This window comes from Rattus norvegicus, chromosome 4, assembly GCF_021556685.1.
Source record: "Rattus norvegicus strain SHRSP/BbbUtx chromosome 4, alternate assembly SHRSP_T2T, whole genome shotgun sequence".
NCBI classification, from domain to species: Eukaryota; Metazoa; Chordata; class Mammalia; order Rodentia; family Muridae; genus Rattus; species Rattus norvegicus.
The window spans coordinates 117,204,666-117,222,106 of NC_141537.1; the positions used below are offsets into that span (position 1 = coordinate 117,204,666).

The 17,441-nt window shown below is 52.3% G+C and overlaps 1 protein-coding gene and 1 long non-coding RNA gene across 12 annotated transcripts in view; one reads left to right on the top strand and one right to left on the bottom strand.

The window, feature by feature from the left end:
* The window catches only part of Tet3 (tet methylcytosine dioxygenase 3), a 96,922-nt gene extending 81,657 nt beyond the window's left edge, over nt 1-15,265 (bottom strand). For 5 of the 7 annotated variants that reach the window (XR_015686713.1, XM_087659765.1, XM_087659767.1 and 2 more), the window contains exons 1-2: nt 14,728-14,998; nt 13,167-13,867 (exon numbers count right to left, since the gene is read on the bottom strand). Coding sequence is in view for 6 of the 7 variants with exons in the window: in XM_087659765.1 (XP_087515891.1) it covers nt 13,167-13,469 (303 nt within the window). In the remaining variant the exon portion in view is untranslated. Of the gene's footprint in view, nt 1-13,166; nt 13,868-14,727; nt 14,999-15,160 lie in introns of those variants that run through there. The other 2 variants (XM_087659766.1, XM_087659764.1) reach the window with 1 other exon arrangement.
* LOC102548361 (uncharacterized) lies at nt 108-3,820 on the top strand. Of its 5 annotated transcripts, none has more exons than XR_015686715.1 (5): nt 108-247; nt 403-478; nt 938-1,028; nt 2,363-3,069; nt 3,246-3,820. It is a non-coding gene; the product is annotated as an uncharacterized LOC102548361 (long non-coding RNA). The 5 variants fall into 5 exon arrangements; XR_015686718.1 differs by having other exon boundaries at nt 2,438-3,069; XR_015686716.1 differs by having other exon boundaries at nt 959-1,028.
* Nucleotides 15,266-17,441: the final 2,176 nt, after the last annotated feature.

The following is a 17,441-nucleotide window of genomic DNA, read 5'->3' on the forward strand; positions in this document are numbered from 1 at the left end:
GCGGCGGCCAGCTGCCGGCTGCTCCCGCCCCGCCAGGCTGGTGTGCAAGGGGGCGGCGCGCGCGCCAGCCAATCCCGCGCCCGGCCCTCCCCGCCAAGGACCTGCCCAGCAGCCAGGCAGGGGCCTTGGTGGTGGGAGCCATCGCTACAAGGGCTGCTTCCCAGGCAGGCCGGGGATCCCGGGGCACCCCCAACCCTCTGGCAACATACACAAGGCGTCTCCTGCACTTCCAGCGGGTGCAACTGTAGTACGGCGGAGTGGGGGGCGGGGGCGGGGAGGGCGATATGTGGGTATCCCATACCGGCCACTCTCAGCCGGAGGAGAGCTGGAGCTCTGGACCTCCAAGGAGAATCCAGGGCAGCAGAAGCCTCACATCCCCCTAACCCCGCCCCCGCTTTGCAGACTGCAGATGAGTGGAGTAACTTACCGAAGGTGACACCGCTAGAACACAGCATAGCTCAAACTCCAAGCCAGCCAGGTCAGTCCTCTCTGAAGACCATATCCTTTGCCATTCTATAGCTCTACTCCCTCTCATACATACCCCTCTCGGAAAACTGGCTGTAGCTTCCCCAAGTTGGCTATGCCCTCCCCGGCAAAGCCTTACTACCGAACAGAGCTGAAATGCAATTTTCTCTCCTGGAGAAGATCCACCAGGTACCCCTTCCAAAAACACCCTCGGCTCTCTGCCCTTAAGAGTTTCCTTCTAGTTCCCTAACTATACGCATACCGAGGGTGTAATGGCCAGGAGACCAAAGTGGGGAGGGGGATAGCAAGGTCCTAGCAATCGCATTCTGGGATTCAATACCCAGGCATCCTCAGGCATCTGTCATCGCGTTCCCTCTCTGAAGGGGAACATCCAGGATTCTACCTCACATACACGTTAGTATCCACGTATCCCCCCCTACATTCCTAGCCTGTGGTAACTTACCTCACTTAGCCTCCCTCTGCTCATCTGAAGAATGGAACCAGCAGCCATTTCATACACGTGTGAGGGCCTGAGAAGGCACAGATCCACTTCCTGACACAAGGTAGGTGCTGCTGGCTTCCAGCACTCTACATCTCTGCCAGAGCTCAGGGTGCTTTCTCATTCTCACAGATGAATAAGCTGAGGTCTGAGAGAAGTGACTCACGGATGAGCACCCCTGCTCCCTCCAATGACTCGCTCTATTACCCATTCCGCCCCAAATGCATAATCCTGCCCCACCCCAGGGCCCCCAGGGGGTGTTCAGAATCAGATAAGTTCTTTAGGATCAGGCAAGCCTGCTTTTGATATATGGAGGCCTTAGGGCCCACACCTGTCTCCCCTTTGGGACAAGAGGTTGTCCTACTGGGTCCCTCCCAGAGCAGGGAGGGAGGCGGATGACAAGATAAAGGGACAATGTCCTAAATCATGACTTGATGTGACAAACTGAGTGTTTGTGTCTTAACTCACTACTGACCAGCCTAAATGAATCCTCTTCCTTCTCTGGGTTCCCCAAAGCCCGGTGCTATTATATCCATGGACCCCACATAGAAAGGCAAATACAGCTTGGACAATATCAATACTGCTGCTACTAGGGCTGCCACAGTGTTTCAGCCCCCACCCCCACCCCCACATACCAAGCCCTGTGCCAACCATGTTGTAGGTTCATCTCATTTTACTCTACACATAGCCTCGTTTTCAGGAGAAGGAAGAGTATTGGGGAACATTGAACAATTTGCCCTTGAAAATTGATGGGCAGGAATTCAAACATAAACCCTTCTCATCCTTTGAACCCCCCCACCCACCCACACACCTCTCTCTAAGCCCAGGAAGATAGAAAGACAACTGGGTCACTTCAAGTGACCACTTCCTGACAAACAGATCTGAGAATACTAATATTTTCACTCTTCCCAGTGCTGCTTCCTGACCCTTCCCCCGCATGCTAATGTACTGCATGGCTGAATCCAAACAGTGCCTCCCCTCGGCCAGGTCCTCAGTCACCAAGCCTAGAAGAGCATTAGCCAGGCTCCTCCCTGGCCCCGGGAACAACATTAGGCCTCTCCTGGAGCACCAGTCACATTCAAGCAGTTCTTTATTTACAGTCATTCCCCCTCGTGGGTGGGCCCGTCTTCCCCTTTCCTAGGTCTACACAGAACTGGAATGTGCTGAGCTGAGTTCGGCCTCAGGAGTGTGGAGTAGCAGGGGGCTGGGCACTGAGATAAGGAGGCTCCTCTCCTGGTCAGGCTTTTCTACACGAGGTCCCTAAAGCCTGGAGGTTTGGGGGCGAGCACCAACTCTCCTAGAAAGGTTAGACCTGCCCCTGCAGACTGTGCTGCTTCCTTACAGCTTATAGGAGCTCCCCCATCTCCCTGTGCTAACTTTGTGCTCCCTTAATTTTAGGTACCCACTCTACCCTCCAGCAGCCCTTGGCTAAACCAAGGGAGCCCCCATGTTCCCATCCTCTTCTCATTCCAGCCACCTTTCCTTCTGAGAGTACCTGATGCCAGTCAGAGACACATGCCAGGGCCACCGAGCTAGAAAGTTCACTTCCTGCTGACCTTCCTCTTTCTATATGTGGGCCTCCCAAGGGACCAGCTCTCAGAGGTACTTGGGATCCCTCTGTGTGAAGACAATACCTGCCCCAGTCTTCCATCCTGTCCAACCAGACTCCGTTGTACTGGCCATAGGAGTGGGGCCACAGAGAAGGTCAATGGGGTCCCTTGCTTGCTGGAAACACACTGAGAATCTGGAGAACACGGCTATCCATAGACCAGACTCCACATAGACAAAACAGGAACTCAGACACACACTCAAGAGAGACAGATTTCTAGTGAACCAAGCCTCGCTGGACCTCACAAATGGGGATACAAAGTTTTTACTTAAACCTCAAAATAAACCAAGACGCCAGGAATTTCCATACCCACCCTACAGATGGAGAAACAATACAAAGTTCTAAACACCTTGTTCAAGATCACAGAGCAGGAAAATGAGCCGGCAGGACTCTTACTATCTTCTTGCAGTGGCCCGATGGATACCCCTACAATGCTCGTCCACCTACTGCTCCCAAAGACAAGTCTCTTTGCTTCCTCCGCCTCATCCTAAACAAGGTACCTCTTTACAGCGCTTTTCCTTCCTTACCCAACTGAAGCCCACCTCCTCCAGGAAGCCTTCTCTAGTTACCTCAGCTTGTTGCCAGCTTATAGTACTTCCTACTCTTTTGATACCTTTTAATATCTGATCATGTGACCTGCCTCCCCACCCAGAACCCTTCCTCTCTCCACAGCTCCCAACACTGAGGAACTGACTGAGGGGAAACCTATGACCTCCTTGCCTCTCCATCATACAAAGGATCCTGCAAAGAACGCTGAACACCGCCCCCCCACCCACCTTTGGAGCCTATGCTTCCTGGTGGCCACACATCAGTTTCCACCTGAGTAATTGCAGCCCATCACACATACATCATCCCCTATATTTGAAACTCTTTGAGGTTGTCATGGGAACTGCCTTCGCCTTCATTCACTGATCAGACCTCACAATTAGCTTTGGCAGCGGAAGGCTTTGTCAGTGGCAATCACCAGGAGGAGGAAGCAGAGGAGAAGGAACAACAGAAGAAAGATGGTTTTCCTTGGAGATCCAGCAGAAGCAGACACAGTTATGGCACTGCTGATGCCCTGCTGGACAAAGGGGCCGCACCAAACCACCCTCTCGCTTGCCCGTGACAAGTCAGGTCACATACCTGAGTCCCTGACAGGTCCTGATGCTCTACCTGTGCTCCCTGCGTCCTGTCAATGGTTCTCAACTGTCATAATGCTGCGACCTTTTAATATAGGGTCATGTGGTGCTGACCCCCAACCACAACATTTTCGTTGCTACTTCATAACGGTAATTGTACTACTATTATGAATTGTAATGTAGCTAACTGATATGCAGGGTTTCTGATATGTCACCGCCCCAAAAGGGTTGAGAATCACTGGTCTAGATGCTCAGGAGAAGACAGTGTATTGACTCAAATGAAACAGTCTTTCGGACCACCAACTCTTCCAGGAGTCATCAAATAGCAGGAAACTATATGATGACCCTATAGAAAAAGGTTATGTGTGTATTACACCTCAGGAACCCAGGGTGGCCTGGAGGAAGGACTTCCAAAAGGAATGAACAGAGATTTACCCTGCTTTAAGGATCTGTGAACACCCTCAAGTGTGCCCAGCTGCCTGCATCTAGACATCTCTGCCTTTAGCCTCTTTTGAGCTGCACTCCAGGAGCAGAGGGTCAGGGGAGTCACCGCCCTCCTCAATCCTTCACAAGACAATACACTCAAACTCTCAACCCAGCCCACTTCCCTTCCCAGCTGGTCTGAAAGAGGCCCATTAAGGCTAGACTGTCCTCAAGGCACTCCACCCTTCCAGCTTTATAACAGAATTCTGGTAGGAAAAGGTTTCCTTGGTCTCATGAAGGATAAAGGTCACACTGTCCCCTCTACTCCTGGCTCAGGCTCAGTGCCTGGCCTGGCCTACACTAGTCGGAGGAGAAGCCTGCTGGATGGAGCTAGCCACAGGTTAAGACCACCAGACTCTGGAAACTGAGGCAGCACCAAAGAGGAGCTCTACTTCTCCAGGGATAGGGACATTGTAGGTCCAGGGGACTCTAGAAGGTATGTGTTCTCCTTGCTCTAGTGCTTGCTCTTTTCCTCCTGTCCCAACCCCTCCCTGCACCTCTCCTCACCTTCCCACCCCACCCCCAGGCCTCAAGCAAGAACCTATCCCTCTCCTAGAGTGCCAGCATCAATCCTGGAATCTTTGGGGGAATGGAGTTACCCCTATAGGTACAAGTCAATAAAAAAGACAGGTGAGAACAGCCCAAGGTCTCCCAGACATGAATGCCTCAGAAATGGAACGCTATAGTCCAGTACCTGGCCCCTTGCTTTTGAATCAGCTTCTCCTTGTCCCTTCTGAGGCTTCCTCCAACAATCAAGAGGGGCAGTGAGGTACAAGGACAGCCACAGTTCTGTCCTGTTGTGAGGACCTGGATTCATTGTGCCATCAGCAGTGGGAGACATGTAATTTGTCAACTAATTGCCAGGGTTTAGCATTCTGGAACCCCCACAAGTCAGTCAGGTCAGCAATGCAAACAACAGAGCCATCTGAGAGCCCTGCCCACCACATTGCTTGAAGCAATCAAGCAACCCCCAGACTTGAGTTCACCTGAAAGACAACTGATGATCTCACACAGAGCTGCTTTCCCAGGCCCCCATCACCCACCCCCGTCTCAGTCATTAGCAGAAACTCAGGCTGTCAACTTCTCATGTAAATGGTAGACAAGACCACCAAAGTGTACATAGTCCAGGAGTGGCAGCAGCTTTGGACCCACACAGATCACCAGGCAGAGGCCTAACAGACTCTTCCAGAACAACCAACTGGACCACAGCGGGTGCATGAGGAAGATAAGGGGGTCTTCACCCCCAACATCCTCTTCCTGAGCTTTCCACTCTTCTTCTATAGGCAAAGAAGAGATGGGGACTAGACATTGAGTCCCAGAATGGTTTGTCAGCCCACCTAGCCACCACACCGCCTTCTGCAGGAGACAGCCTAAGGCAGAGGGATGACTCTGGGCTGGGCTGGGCTGTGAACAAGTACGTGCAGGAGAAGTTAACTTGAACAATGTTCCCCGAGGCTTTGATCAGGACTAGGTGGAAGGGTCCTAGTAGGGCGTCTCACCGCACTGGATCCCACTGCTGCACTAAAGAAAAACATAGTCATGCCTTCCAGAATGGTTTCTGAAGTAGGCTAGAATCAGAAGAAGATTGTTCTCTTCTATACCACAGCCATGATTCCCAGCCCAAAAGGCCATTTCCTCAACCTGAAAGAGGCTGTGATGAGGATGGATCTGGGGACCACACAAGGACACCCTCTGTCTAGCTCCTAGCTCTGCCCAATGGCTCTTCAATACTGCTTTCTTCTTGAGACAGGGTCTTAGTATATAGCGGAGACTGGCCTGGAACTCACCATGAAAGAGGCTGGACTACAGAAAGAGTTAAGCCAACCTCCAGCTCAGGAGTCCTTTCTGCTTCTACCTCCCAAGTGCTGGGATTACAGGTATGAGCCACCGCTCTCCCATTCTTTCTCTGCACTGTCCAACCTGAGCCATTAGCCGTATGCAGCTGAGCGGTTAGAAGGCAGCTATTGCGACCACTGCTGTAATTTTAATTTTAACTTAAATAGCCATCCATGGTTTATGGATCTCACATTGGATGGCTCAGATAGAGCACGCTTTTAAAGCCTGGAATGGCCATGAGTATTCTAGGGAATGTACTACAAACCAAATACTGTCTCCCCAGGAAGAGATCCTGTTGCACATTCAAGAGAAATTCAGCTGAACCTTTCAGAAAGCTCACAAGCCTGACCTCAACCCAGATCTGAAACTAAGTCTTGTTATAGGATAAAGCCTAGGGCTGGGGTATAGCTTAGGCATAAAGTACTCACTTGTCTAATGTGTTTGAGTTCTAATTCCCTGCATGACAAGAGAAATTAGGGAGCTAGAGAGGTGGCTCCATTCAGCAAAGTGCTTGCTGTCCAAACATGAGGATCCGAGTTTTGATCTCCAGAACCTACAGCACCCACATGACAGCCCAGCTTTGATGCTGCTCTAGCACTGGAGACAGGATCCTTCTTGGGGGTGGCTGGACAACCAGTCTATCTGAATCTTCAGTTACTGAATCTGAAGACTGTCACAAAAGAAATAAAAGGGTTGGCCTAGAGACATGGCTCAGTGGTTAAGAACACGGAGGTTCACTTCCCAGCACCCACATGTCAGCTAACAACTATCTTTAACTCTGGTCCAGGGGATATGATACCACCCTTTTCTGGCCTCCACAGACACTGGGCACACACATGATGCACAGACATACACGCAAGTGAAACACCCATATACATAAAAAAAATATACATTTAAAATAAGGTGGACAGATCATGGTAGCAAGAGACAAAAGGGTTCTCTGAGTTCAAGGCCAGCTTAAACCACCTTCATGAATTCCAGACCAGTCAGGTCTATTTAGTGAGATGCTATCTCTAAATAGAAGGTGGACATCAATTGAGGAAGACATTCGATGTTGATCATTGGCCTCTGTGAGTGCATGTGCACTCACACACAATCACACACACACACACACACACACACACACACACACACACACACACACTACAAAAATGTGACCAAAAATGCTATGGCCCAGGATAGATATTTCTTTTGCAAGGAAGCGGTCTTAGGAATATGAAACAACACCTTATGTTCCCTTCCCACAGACCCTGAAGATCTCTCCCTCCCTTCTGATAGCATCACCAGTCAGCACCCAGCCTCTATCCAGACACATGCAAGCACAGGAAACAGCACCCCTCAGACAGCTAACAGTGTAGGAAAAACTGTAAACACACATTCCTTTTTTCTACCATGGCTTCAGTTGCCCGCTTAGAAGCTACTAACAGAAGGCCTGTAGACGCCTCCACAGGAAGGAACTGGCTCCTCTTCCACACAACGTTTGTTCTTCCACTCGTTTCTAAGTGACTAGCCCCATTTCCTTTGATTGTCCTATATGTGACCACTGCGACAGGTCTCAAGATAGGCAGACAGAATCCTTTACTGAGTCCCAGCTCTTTCCACCTGGTCAGGAAGCCAAGCCCTGACACGTGCAGCTCTTTTTAAAACAAGCCCAAGAGGGCTGGACAAATGGCTCAGGCATTAGGAGCATTTGTTCTTACAGAGGCCCCAGGTTCGATTCCTAGTACTCATGCAATGGTTTGAAACCATCCATGGTTCCAGTTCCAAGAGGATCCAACACCCTCTTCTGACCTCTGAGGGCACCAGGCATGCACATGAGAAAGGAGGCAGAACACTCGTACACAGAAATTATTTTAAGAAGTGAAACAAGTCTAGGCCTTTCCACTTAAGTCCCTCTGACTTTGGCCGAGCCTTGCTGCTTAGGCTGCTGCAGTCTCTTCAGCCCTTTGTCCTATCTTACAGTCACTTCCTCATCGGCCAACACCCACTCATGATCTGCTGTACAATCTCAGACCCTTCAACCAGACCCAAGATTCCACAGACATACCCCTCCCTCTGTTAACCACCATTTATGACCTGTGGGCCTCCCTCATTTATTACCTCCCTCATCAGGTTTTCCAGCAGCAAACATCTGAGAGCCTTCCTGGCTATTTTCAGATTGCACCCAAGTCCTTAAACAGTACCACCCCAAACTCACTAGCCCAAGGCACTCCAGAGGAATGAGAACACAGAGGCAGTCCTGGATCGGGTTCCCCTTTCCTGGTTGGCAACTAGAATCCTGTGCCTGACTGTGAGTTATTTTGCCCCCTTCCCCCTGCCCCATACCTTCTTCTCCTTGTCTCACAGTGTTAAGAGATTTACTCTTCAAATTCTAATGGTTATATAAACCACCTGGGTATCTGGCCCAACTACAGATTTGGGTGTAAAAGGTCTGGGATAAGACCAGAGATTCTGCATTCTGTAACAAGCTCTGGAAAACGCTGCAGATCAGCTGTATAGCAAGATAGAAGGGAAGCTAAACCACTTGGTGCGCTGCGACTCTGGTGAGAGCCTTGCCTCTGTATGCAGCAGAGGGTCTCCACCCTGCACAGCAGATTTGCTTCAAGAGCCTCAGGCCAGTCAACTCGGCTCTAGGTCGGTTAGGCAGGTGGGAACCCACGCCCTACAAGTGTAACATTTCCCCAGGTGACCCCAGTGTGGAGTCCCCATCCACACTGGACGATGGAACAGGCAGTAAAGCCTGTCAGTTCTGTCCAGGAGGTTTCAAGAGAGAATCATTTCTCTGCAGAAACCCAGATCTTAGCTTCTCTAGGCTGCTTGCTAAGGAACCATGGGCATTCCCATAGCCCATTGCTAGCCTAAGTTTCACTTCTCTCAAGTAACACCACCACCCTGTCAATAATCTGCTCTAGAACTATCAAAAATTAACTATTATATTTACAATTTCCAAACCACTGGGAAAAAACTGGACTTCCTGCCAGTCCTAACCTGCCCTTCGGTCACTTAACACCATAATTCTGTAAAGACTGAGGACTTGGAGCACTCAGTAAAATGTGCAGTAGGGAGCAAATGGTCAGTGGTGACCGGCTCTCCTTCCCCAGTATAAACCCCCTAGCACCCAGGGACCCAATGGCTGCTTTTCCTGCCCCTAATTATGCTCCCCAAGTTGGAGGCCTCCTTCACTTCCTTCTCCTTGCTATACAGAGAAACTGCTGTCATACGCATTTCCTACTAGGCATAGTACATTCTGGCTACTTGCCTCCCAGTTTGCCTGGGAAGGCTCAGACTGCTCCTGAACCTTCCATGTCACAAACCCCCAGTGGGCACAACCTTGACCATCTGTACACTTGACCATAATGTGTCATCACACAAATGGCTCAGTTAGGCTTGGGCCCCCTTCACTATCCTTATCACATTTCCTTTTGTAAAAAACACTCCCTTCCCTCCACTGACTGTCCTTATTGAGTCTGTGGCTATGGGGTTAAAAACAGTATCTCGATTTTCTGGTCTTCTGGCCCAGCCTTTTCTCAGGCCTCAAACATCTGGGTGGGCTTTTTTTTTTTTTTTTTTTTTTTTTTAAAGAATCTCATCACCTAGCTTACTTACTCTAGCCATCTCTCCCTTTGCTGAACACCATCCTCTGGAAACTGAACTCCCAAATGGCTTAGCAAGAACCCACCATGTTTCTGACATTGCTGAAAGACTGCCTAAGCCTGGAAAGCTGACACAGATGCACACAGCTGATGGCTAACAAGGACCCTCTAACCACAGACCATTTATCCGCTGTGGTCCGTACAGTTCTTCAGCTTCCAACCTAATGCATGTATTTTTCTGTACAGATTCACTTCTCCTGCTTACTCAGGTCTTTGCTTCCTTAGCCTATGCCCAAGGCCATGGCACCTTGTTCCTGGGGTAGAGACATCCCCTTCCTATGCCTGGCTGCAAAGTCCTGTTCTACATTGTTCCAAGCCAGGGGATGTCTCAAGATAAACATTTAATGTGTGTTTACAGGCTTACAAGTCAGTCAGACTAGTGTACAGTTGTTAATATGTAAAGCCTAATCCTGCCGCTGTGTGTCAGAGAAGTTGCATTTTCTATCTTACATTTTATCCTTCTGAGATTCTGAGATTCACAACCAAGAAAACCAATGCCAGAGGGTTTTACTCTGTCACCCTACGGTGCCACATACTCAGTCGACTAAAGAGGCATGCCTTTATTAAAGTGAAAAGGATGTAAATCAAACAAACTCAGACACCAGCCTAAGCTCTGGGTTTTTTCTGGAATTAGGAATGGAGACTACAGTCCTGTCACACCTACTGCCAACCCAGAGAAGCAACCACCTGCTCCTGGGAATCCATCTTTAATCTTTAAATTCTGAACTACTGAGTCCAAGGATTCTGGCACACCCTTCCCAAAGCCCACTGGGAAAAAAAGAAAGCCAAGTAGAGAAGAGAAAACCACAGGATAAGCTTCCCCTCCCATGGCCCTTCTAGGATAGTACCAAGTCGCTGTGCTGTCAGCAGACAACATAAGAGAAACCCCAAAGGCAGCTGGGAGAGTTGAGTCAGGATGGCGTTAAGGATGTCCGGAGGACTGGAAACCCCAAGGAGTACAGATAAAAGCAGATGGTAGGACCTCTTGAGGCTCTGCAGAGGGAGTGTCCCACCATACCTGAGGAGTCAGGCCAAAAGGAAAAAAAAAAAAAAAAGACCTCACCAGTCCTGGGACACATTTGGTCTGCTAAGCACTGCAAAGATCAGATGATTAAGGTCCCTGCGGTCCCCTGGGGCTGCTAAACACTTTGCTCCCGAAGAGTCTGTCAGGCGCGTCTCAGCCCTTGAATGTGCCAGAGACAAGCCCATTAGGTGGAGTTGCTGGCTAGATAGATAGCTGTTCTCAGACTTTCAGGCCTTTATTTGTTCTGTTTTGTTTTTCCAAAGGAGAGTTACTAGTTACCTTTTTAAAAATCAAGCAAAGACAAAAGGAAAAAAAAAGAGAGAAAGAAAACCTTTCTTCAAAGTTTAAATATCAATGTGAAGGAATCCAACGAGACCACTGCTCTTTGAAAAAAGAAAAGTCAGGGTCACCACCAAGAGGATGGGGAAAGGCGCTGGCTGCAAAGCCTCAGGACCCAAGTTTGATCCTCAGAACTCACAAGGTAGAAGGAAGAGAACAGACGCTCATGCTGTTTTGACCTTCACTAGGCACTGTGGTGTGGAAATACACACAAATAAACATAACAAAATAGTTGGCCTTACGAAAAAACTTTTTCCATCATCCCCACTACACTGTTTCTTCAGAAACTGGAAGCAAGCCCTGGTCCACAAACCTACATACGTGTAGATGTCCTGGGTACGGCAGGGTGTCCAGCTACATTTTTACCTGGCCTAGAGTAGCCACCAACCACGGTGAGGTCTGCCTAGTGTGCAGACTTCTCAGGGCTGTCTCTAAGCCTCGGTCAACCCAGGTCCACAGTATTTTTACCATGACCACTGGGCAACCCGGCAGCAGCTTTCTCAAGAGGACAGAGGCCCTGGCTTCATCCCCAGCTCCTTTGATCCACTGTTGCCAAAACAGGCACTTAATGACATCCACAAATGTCACAAGAATATCTAGTCCATAGGGTTTGGCATCTTTACCCTTGAGTCTGTCAGGAGTGGAGAGAGAACGGGAAATAGGAAGCTCGCATTAGGAAGCGGTGCAACACACCAGGCTGTTCTAACAACCAAACACCAGCTCTTGTACCTGGCTCACCCTCTAAGAAATGGCCTGCAGGGCATAAGGTGAGCAGCGTAACTCGGCTCAACACCAGCAGCATAGATGGGCTGGACACTGTTGCCCCAAGGCTGGTGGGGATGGGAGGGTGGGACGGAGATGTGATCCAGATGTCTGCTTTAGCTGGGAAAGGTAAATAGGGAACTTGTGGTATGGAGCAAATGGACAAGGGGAGTTAAGAAGGGACAGAACCCTCTGGCAGAATGAGCTTCCCTGCCCCTAGCACTTCCACCTTTCTTCCTAGCCAAACGCCTACCAGCTGGAGGCACAGCTCCACGATCGGCATCAGGGGAATCCCAAGTGCAGATGGTGTAGCCTGCACAACCACAGGTAACCTCATGCTCAGAGCACAGCAGCTCCTGGCCCAGCTGAGGGGGCTTTGAAGGCTACCAATGACAACTCAATTTTCCCCAAGAGAAGACAGGCCCAGAGGGGCAGAATAGTCTAGGCTCTTGGACAAATTAGTGTCTGGGAGCCCTGCAGACGCGCAGGCCTCTGTCTCTGTCCAGCTCCAGTTCCGCTGCCTGGAGCAACTTCAGCCGCTACACGCACTGCTCAGCCTAAAATCTGCTCTATTGGCTGATCCCAACTTTCTCGCCAACTCTCTGCTGTCAACAGCTGCCACCAACCTTGTGTGGACTGTTCACCATTATATAGGAAGGAAAAAGCCCAATACAGAGTCACTGCCCCTCCACTCTTCCCTCCACCCCCACAGCCCGTCTTCCTTCCCTCTTCTTCCCTGAATGCAGAGTTCTCCTTGACATGACGATAGGTCATTCAGTCATAAATCGGTGTCTAGTGCCTATTACCCACCAAAATACTACTATGCCAAAGCCTCTGTGGCCTCAGGAAGTCTCCCACACCATTGAGAACCCCAATCACGTGTATCATTAAATTCCTTGTTTAAGCAAAAAAAACAGGAACCCAAGGAAAGGCTTAGGGAGAAATAACTCCCACCGCCACCATCAGGACAGCAAAAAGCTAAGCCGTTAGTTTTCACTCTAAGCGCAGCCACCTCAGCCTCCAGTGCTTCACTGCTACCACGGCCACCCACACATCAGTCACCTTACAATCCACCTCAGGCTTCGAGTGGGAAGACAAACTTTTAAAGCCCAAGCTAGACATCTCTGTCCTGTATCCATCGTAAACATCCAAGATGAGGACGCTGGCTCTGCACACTGCAAGGAACCGAATCAAGCTCATACAAACCATCTTGAAAAGGAACCCTCTGGGCTTCCAACAGCAGGCTGGGCTCCAAAGGAGACCGAGTGACCAAGAATGGGAGGACGGGCTTAACTGGATGAGTCGTTTTAACCAGCCCCTGGTGATGACAACGGCCTCATGCAAGGGATGAGGAGCCTAGAAGAGGCCCACTTACCTCTTTAAGGAGCCCCGCTTTTTTCTTCAGCACCTCACACTTGCGGAGTTTGCAGATCTGGTGTGTTCGACGATTGGTGCAGCTGGTACAAGACCCACAGTTTTCCAGACGTCGGCAGGGATCGCAGGTCCCACACCGTTTCCTTTTCTTTCGCCCATCTCCACCCCCTCGCAGTTGGGTCTCACTCCCAGCCATCGGAAGCCCAGGCCCCTGGAAGCCCCCTACCATCACCTGGCCCTGCGGGAAATCATAAAGTCCTGACAGGTCCGGTTGGACTGCCAAGGGCACCTGAAACTGGCTCATGACGCTGCCGTTGCCAGGGAAGGGGGCATAGATGCCAGGTTAAACTGTCCAGTCTCCTGCCTGCAAACAGGTCCTTCTCTCCTAAACAAGTCTACAAGGGTGAAGGCAAAGAGCTTCCGCCTCTGGGATGGGCGCCTCTTCTTAACCCTCTTCACCTCCTCTGCAGCCGGCTCGCGGGACTCCTTCCAGGACCAGTCTCCCACCTGCAGGGCCCCAGGATCTGGGGCAAGACAGTAGCAGCAGCAGCCCCCAAGGAAGATTTCATCTTGGCTGGGTGGGTTCTTCACCCTCACCCACCCCGGGCTCCGGCATGAGGTGAGCCAGTGGGTGTGTGGTGGGGCAGATTAGGGTGAGGAGTTCCCCTCCCTGGGTCAGGATGATGGAGAAGGCTACGCTGCCTGAGAGGGGGAAAAAAAGACACAGAAAGAGGAAGCGCATCACTCGGTGCTCAGGGACAACTTCACGTGTTATCTCTTCCTGCTTCTGGGAAGAGAGAAAATGGGGGAAGCCAGGGTCTGAGTCAAACGAAGCCCTCCTTAGAACCTCAGAGGAAGGTACAAGGGACCTCCATGGGGGGTGAGGGTGCACAAGGCATTCAAGGGGATGAGGGGGTGCTCAAGGTGGGATTTCTGAGAAAGTTGCTCTGTAAGCGCGTGTGTGTGCGCGCGCGCGCGTACACACACACACACTCTCTCTCTCTCTCTTTCACACACATACATACATCTACAGGCTAGTGAGTTTCATTAAAATCCACACGCAGCCCCTCACTGGGGGCCGCCGGACCTTCCCCGAGGGAACAGAGCTTGCAAAATAAAGTTTGCACAGGCTCGCTCATTGGAGCAGACGGCGCCCCAGGCGGCCTGGAGGTGGGGGGCGCGCCTATGGGGAGTCCCGCGCCGGCCACCTCGATGCGCCCCAGGAGCCAGAGCCCCGCGAGCCACAGAAAGGGCGACCCGCGCCACCAAGGGGTGCGGGGAGGGGGCGCGCTGGGGCACAGGCCAGGCTGCGCGCGCCGCCACTGCCGCCGCCGCTCCGGCTCCTTTGTTCTGGGGCCTCCGCTGCTCCGCTCCCGCTGCACCGCAGCCCCCGCCCCGCCACCCCCACCCGGCAGCACCGCACGGCCACCCGGAGCTCCTTGCCGGGTCGCTGGTTACCCTACTGCGCCCACCAGGGCCTTGCCACGGTCCCCGTGCCGCCCCTCCCCCCACGCGCTGCCCCTCCCCCACCGCGGAGCCGGAAAGCCACCGGCTGCACCGACCTGCCCGCCGCCTCCGGGGCGGAGCGCACAAAGGGGCAAAGTTTCCCAGCCTGCCGCTGCCACCGCCGCCACCGCCACCGCCACGGCCCAAGGTGTGCGTCTCCGGGAACGGGAGCGCCCAGCCCAGCCAAGCTCGCTGCGCGCGCGGAGTCCCCCCCCACCCCGCCCCAGCCCTGGCCGAGCAGGGGACGGCGCAGGAGGAAGGAAGCAGCGGCGGCGGCCGCGGCGGCGGCAGCAGCAGCAGGAGCAATGAAGGCGGCCGCGGGACTCCCCGCCCCCCGCGCGCCGCGGCACGTGCTCGCCCGGGGACTCCCCCGCCCGGGAGGGCGCGCACGTGCGGTCCCGCCGAGGCTGGCCGCTAGGCCCGGGACCGCGCAAGAGCGGAGTTCCTGGGGAGGGAGCGATGCGCGCGCGGGCCGCCCCGATTTTGCACCTGCAGCGCCTCCCCAGGCCTCTCCGAGGGGCCCTCCAGAGATGCGGCTGTCCCCGCCGGCTGGCCCTTCCCTGCCCTCCGGCGGGGCCCGCAGCCCAAGCTGTCGAGGAGGGGCGGGGCGGGGCGCGGACCTCCCCAGCTAGGCCCTTGGCCCAGCCGCCTGGGTGTCCCCACTTCCTGCCACTCCCTGCGTGCTCCGGACGCCCCACGCTCGCCTGGCTGCCCGGAGCCCAACCGACCCCCTTTCTCCTCCTCGGCTGCCTCTCAGACCGAGGCAGGACAATAGGGGACATCATCGCGGGTTTGCGTACCGAGTCAGCCTGACCGGCAAGAAGTGGGTGCCCGAGGGCAGAGATCGAGCGCCTGCTGCATGGCATCCGCATGAGGGTCACAGCCGAGCGCCCTGCCCCGGCCGACCTCAGGGCTCTGCCATTGCCAGTCTCCCCGGCGCTGCTCTCTGGCTCTTTAGCTTCCAAAACAAAGACTAATCCGAGACCCCCCGCCCTGCTTCCCAGAGGAGAGAGAAGGGGAGCGTTGCGGAGAGGAACCTAGGCAGATTTGGGATGAACTCATTCTTCGAGGGCCCATGTCCTCACCGAGGCCTAAATATCGCAGACACTTTGAAAAAGTCTAGGCAGTGGGTAAGGGCAAGACACATGAGTATTTCCAACTTGCCAAACTGTCCATTTCTCTGTGCTGATTCTCTTCCACCCCTCACCTGTTGTTACTGGCCAAGTTGAAATTCCAGGTTAGATTAATTCAGCTCCACCCATCTGGTCTTACTGCCAGACTAATGCCCACAGCGCCTTCCACCTACCAGTGTTGCTGTGGAGAAGGGTAGGTCCATACCCTCCCTACACAAGGGCAAGTCCTGGCAGAAACAGACACGGGGTGAACTAGCCCGACCAGTTTGGGCGGTGCTCACCCAGCCAGGTACCTGGCAGGCACCCTCATCTACTGAACCTAACATCTCAGCCATAACTGGAAAAAGAGCATTTGGTGGAGTGTGTGTGTGTTGCGTGCTGTGGGGGTAGGAGAGTTAACTGATCTCAAACAGCGCTCTACTGCTGTCCAGAAAGCCATAGGCAATTAGTTGAAGTAGCCGGGGACTTCCCTCCGCACGCCTGATATTTGACAACCTGCTCCACGGTCCGGCTTGTCAGCTGAGTGGGTGGTGATCATAGTTACAACACCTACTTCCTACCGTGGCCTTTGGAAGTACCCAAGAGTTTCTGGTCAGGGAAGTTAAAAGTAGAAACAGCAATATGGAGAAATTGTGGACTTGGCTCACATAGGCACTGAAGTACACACTAAAATAAGGTGAATGATGAAAAATGTTTAATGTCTCTTAAGTGGTTACACTCCTGCAATTTACCGTCCTCCTTTCCCTTGCCTGTTATTTGATGGACAGGCCGAATGTGAGGTGAAGAAAATAGCTTAGGCATTAGAGAAGTCTGGCCTCCAGACCTGGCTCTAACACTGGCAACCTTGAACTGGGTACACACCATCTCTCAAGAGAATCCAAATAAAGTACTTAATATCGGTTTCACGGAGTGACAGTTGATTCTCACTGTGAATGACAGAGCAGCTTTGTGAGCTGAGTGTTGTCATTAGGTCAGTTGGTTACTACGTTGTGGAGTCAGAAGCAGAACAGAGAAACTTCTGGTTTGCAGCAGCCATTAACCATTCATACTGCACCTTTCATGGACCTCTATGGCTTAGGTAACCTTTCGGGATGCTGCAGTGTGCTGTTCACCAGCAAGAATCCAGCGACGCCTACAGCCAACCATGTGGAGCCAGCAGAGGTTACCCAGGTCATGAGCAGAGATCAGGGGTCAGGGTGTGAGAGGAAAGAGGTGTCAGAACGAGCCTTGGGGCACATCAGCTCAAGAGCAACCAAGCCGGGTGACAGAAATTGAGCCACCCAAAAGGAAGGAGCCAGGTGTGGCAAAAGAACTACCTAGCAAGCCTTCCGGGCCACTTCTCTCTGTAGAATGTCACATCTCAGTTCTGTTGCTTGGTCCCTGATAACCCTATTCAAGAATCTCTTCCCCGAGAAGTAAAAGTTTACTCCTTCCTCCTAAGGTCCCAACAACAAACCAAAGCACAGGTACGACAAGGTTAACCCTGGGAACCCATGAGAGTGCTGGACTCACAGAATATTGTTGAGGGGTTGCTGACAAGAACCTGAGCGACCCCAAAGCAGCAGCTGCAGGTCATTCGTCATTCAACAGAAACAATGACTTCAGTCAGTGGCAGGAGCTCCCTTGTGTCAACTTTA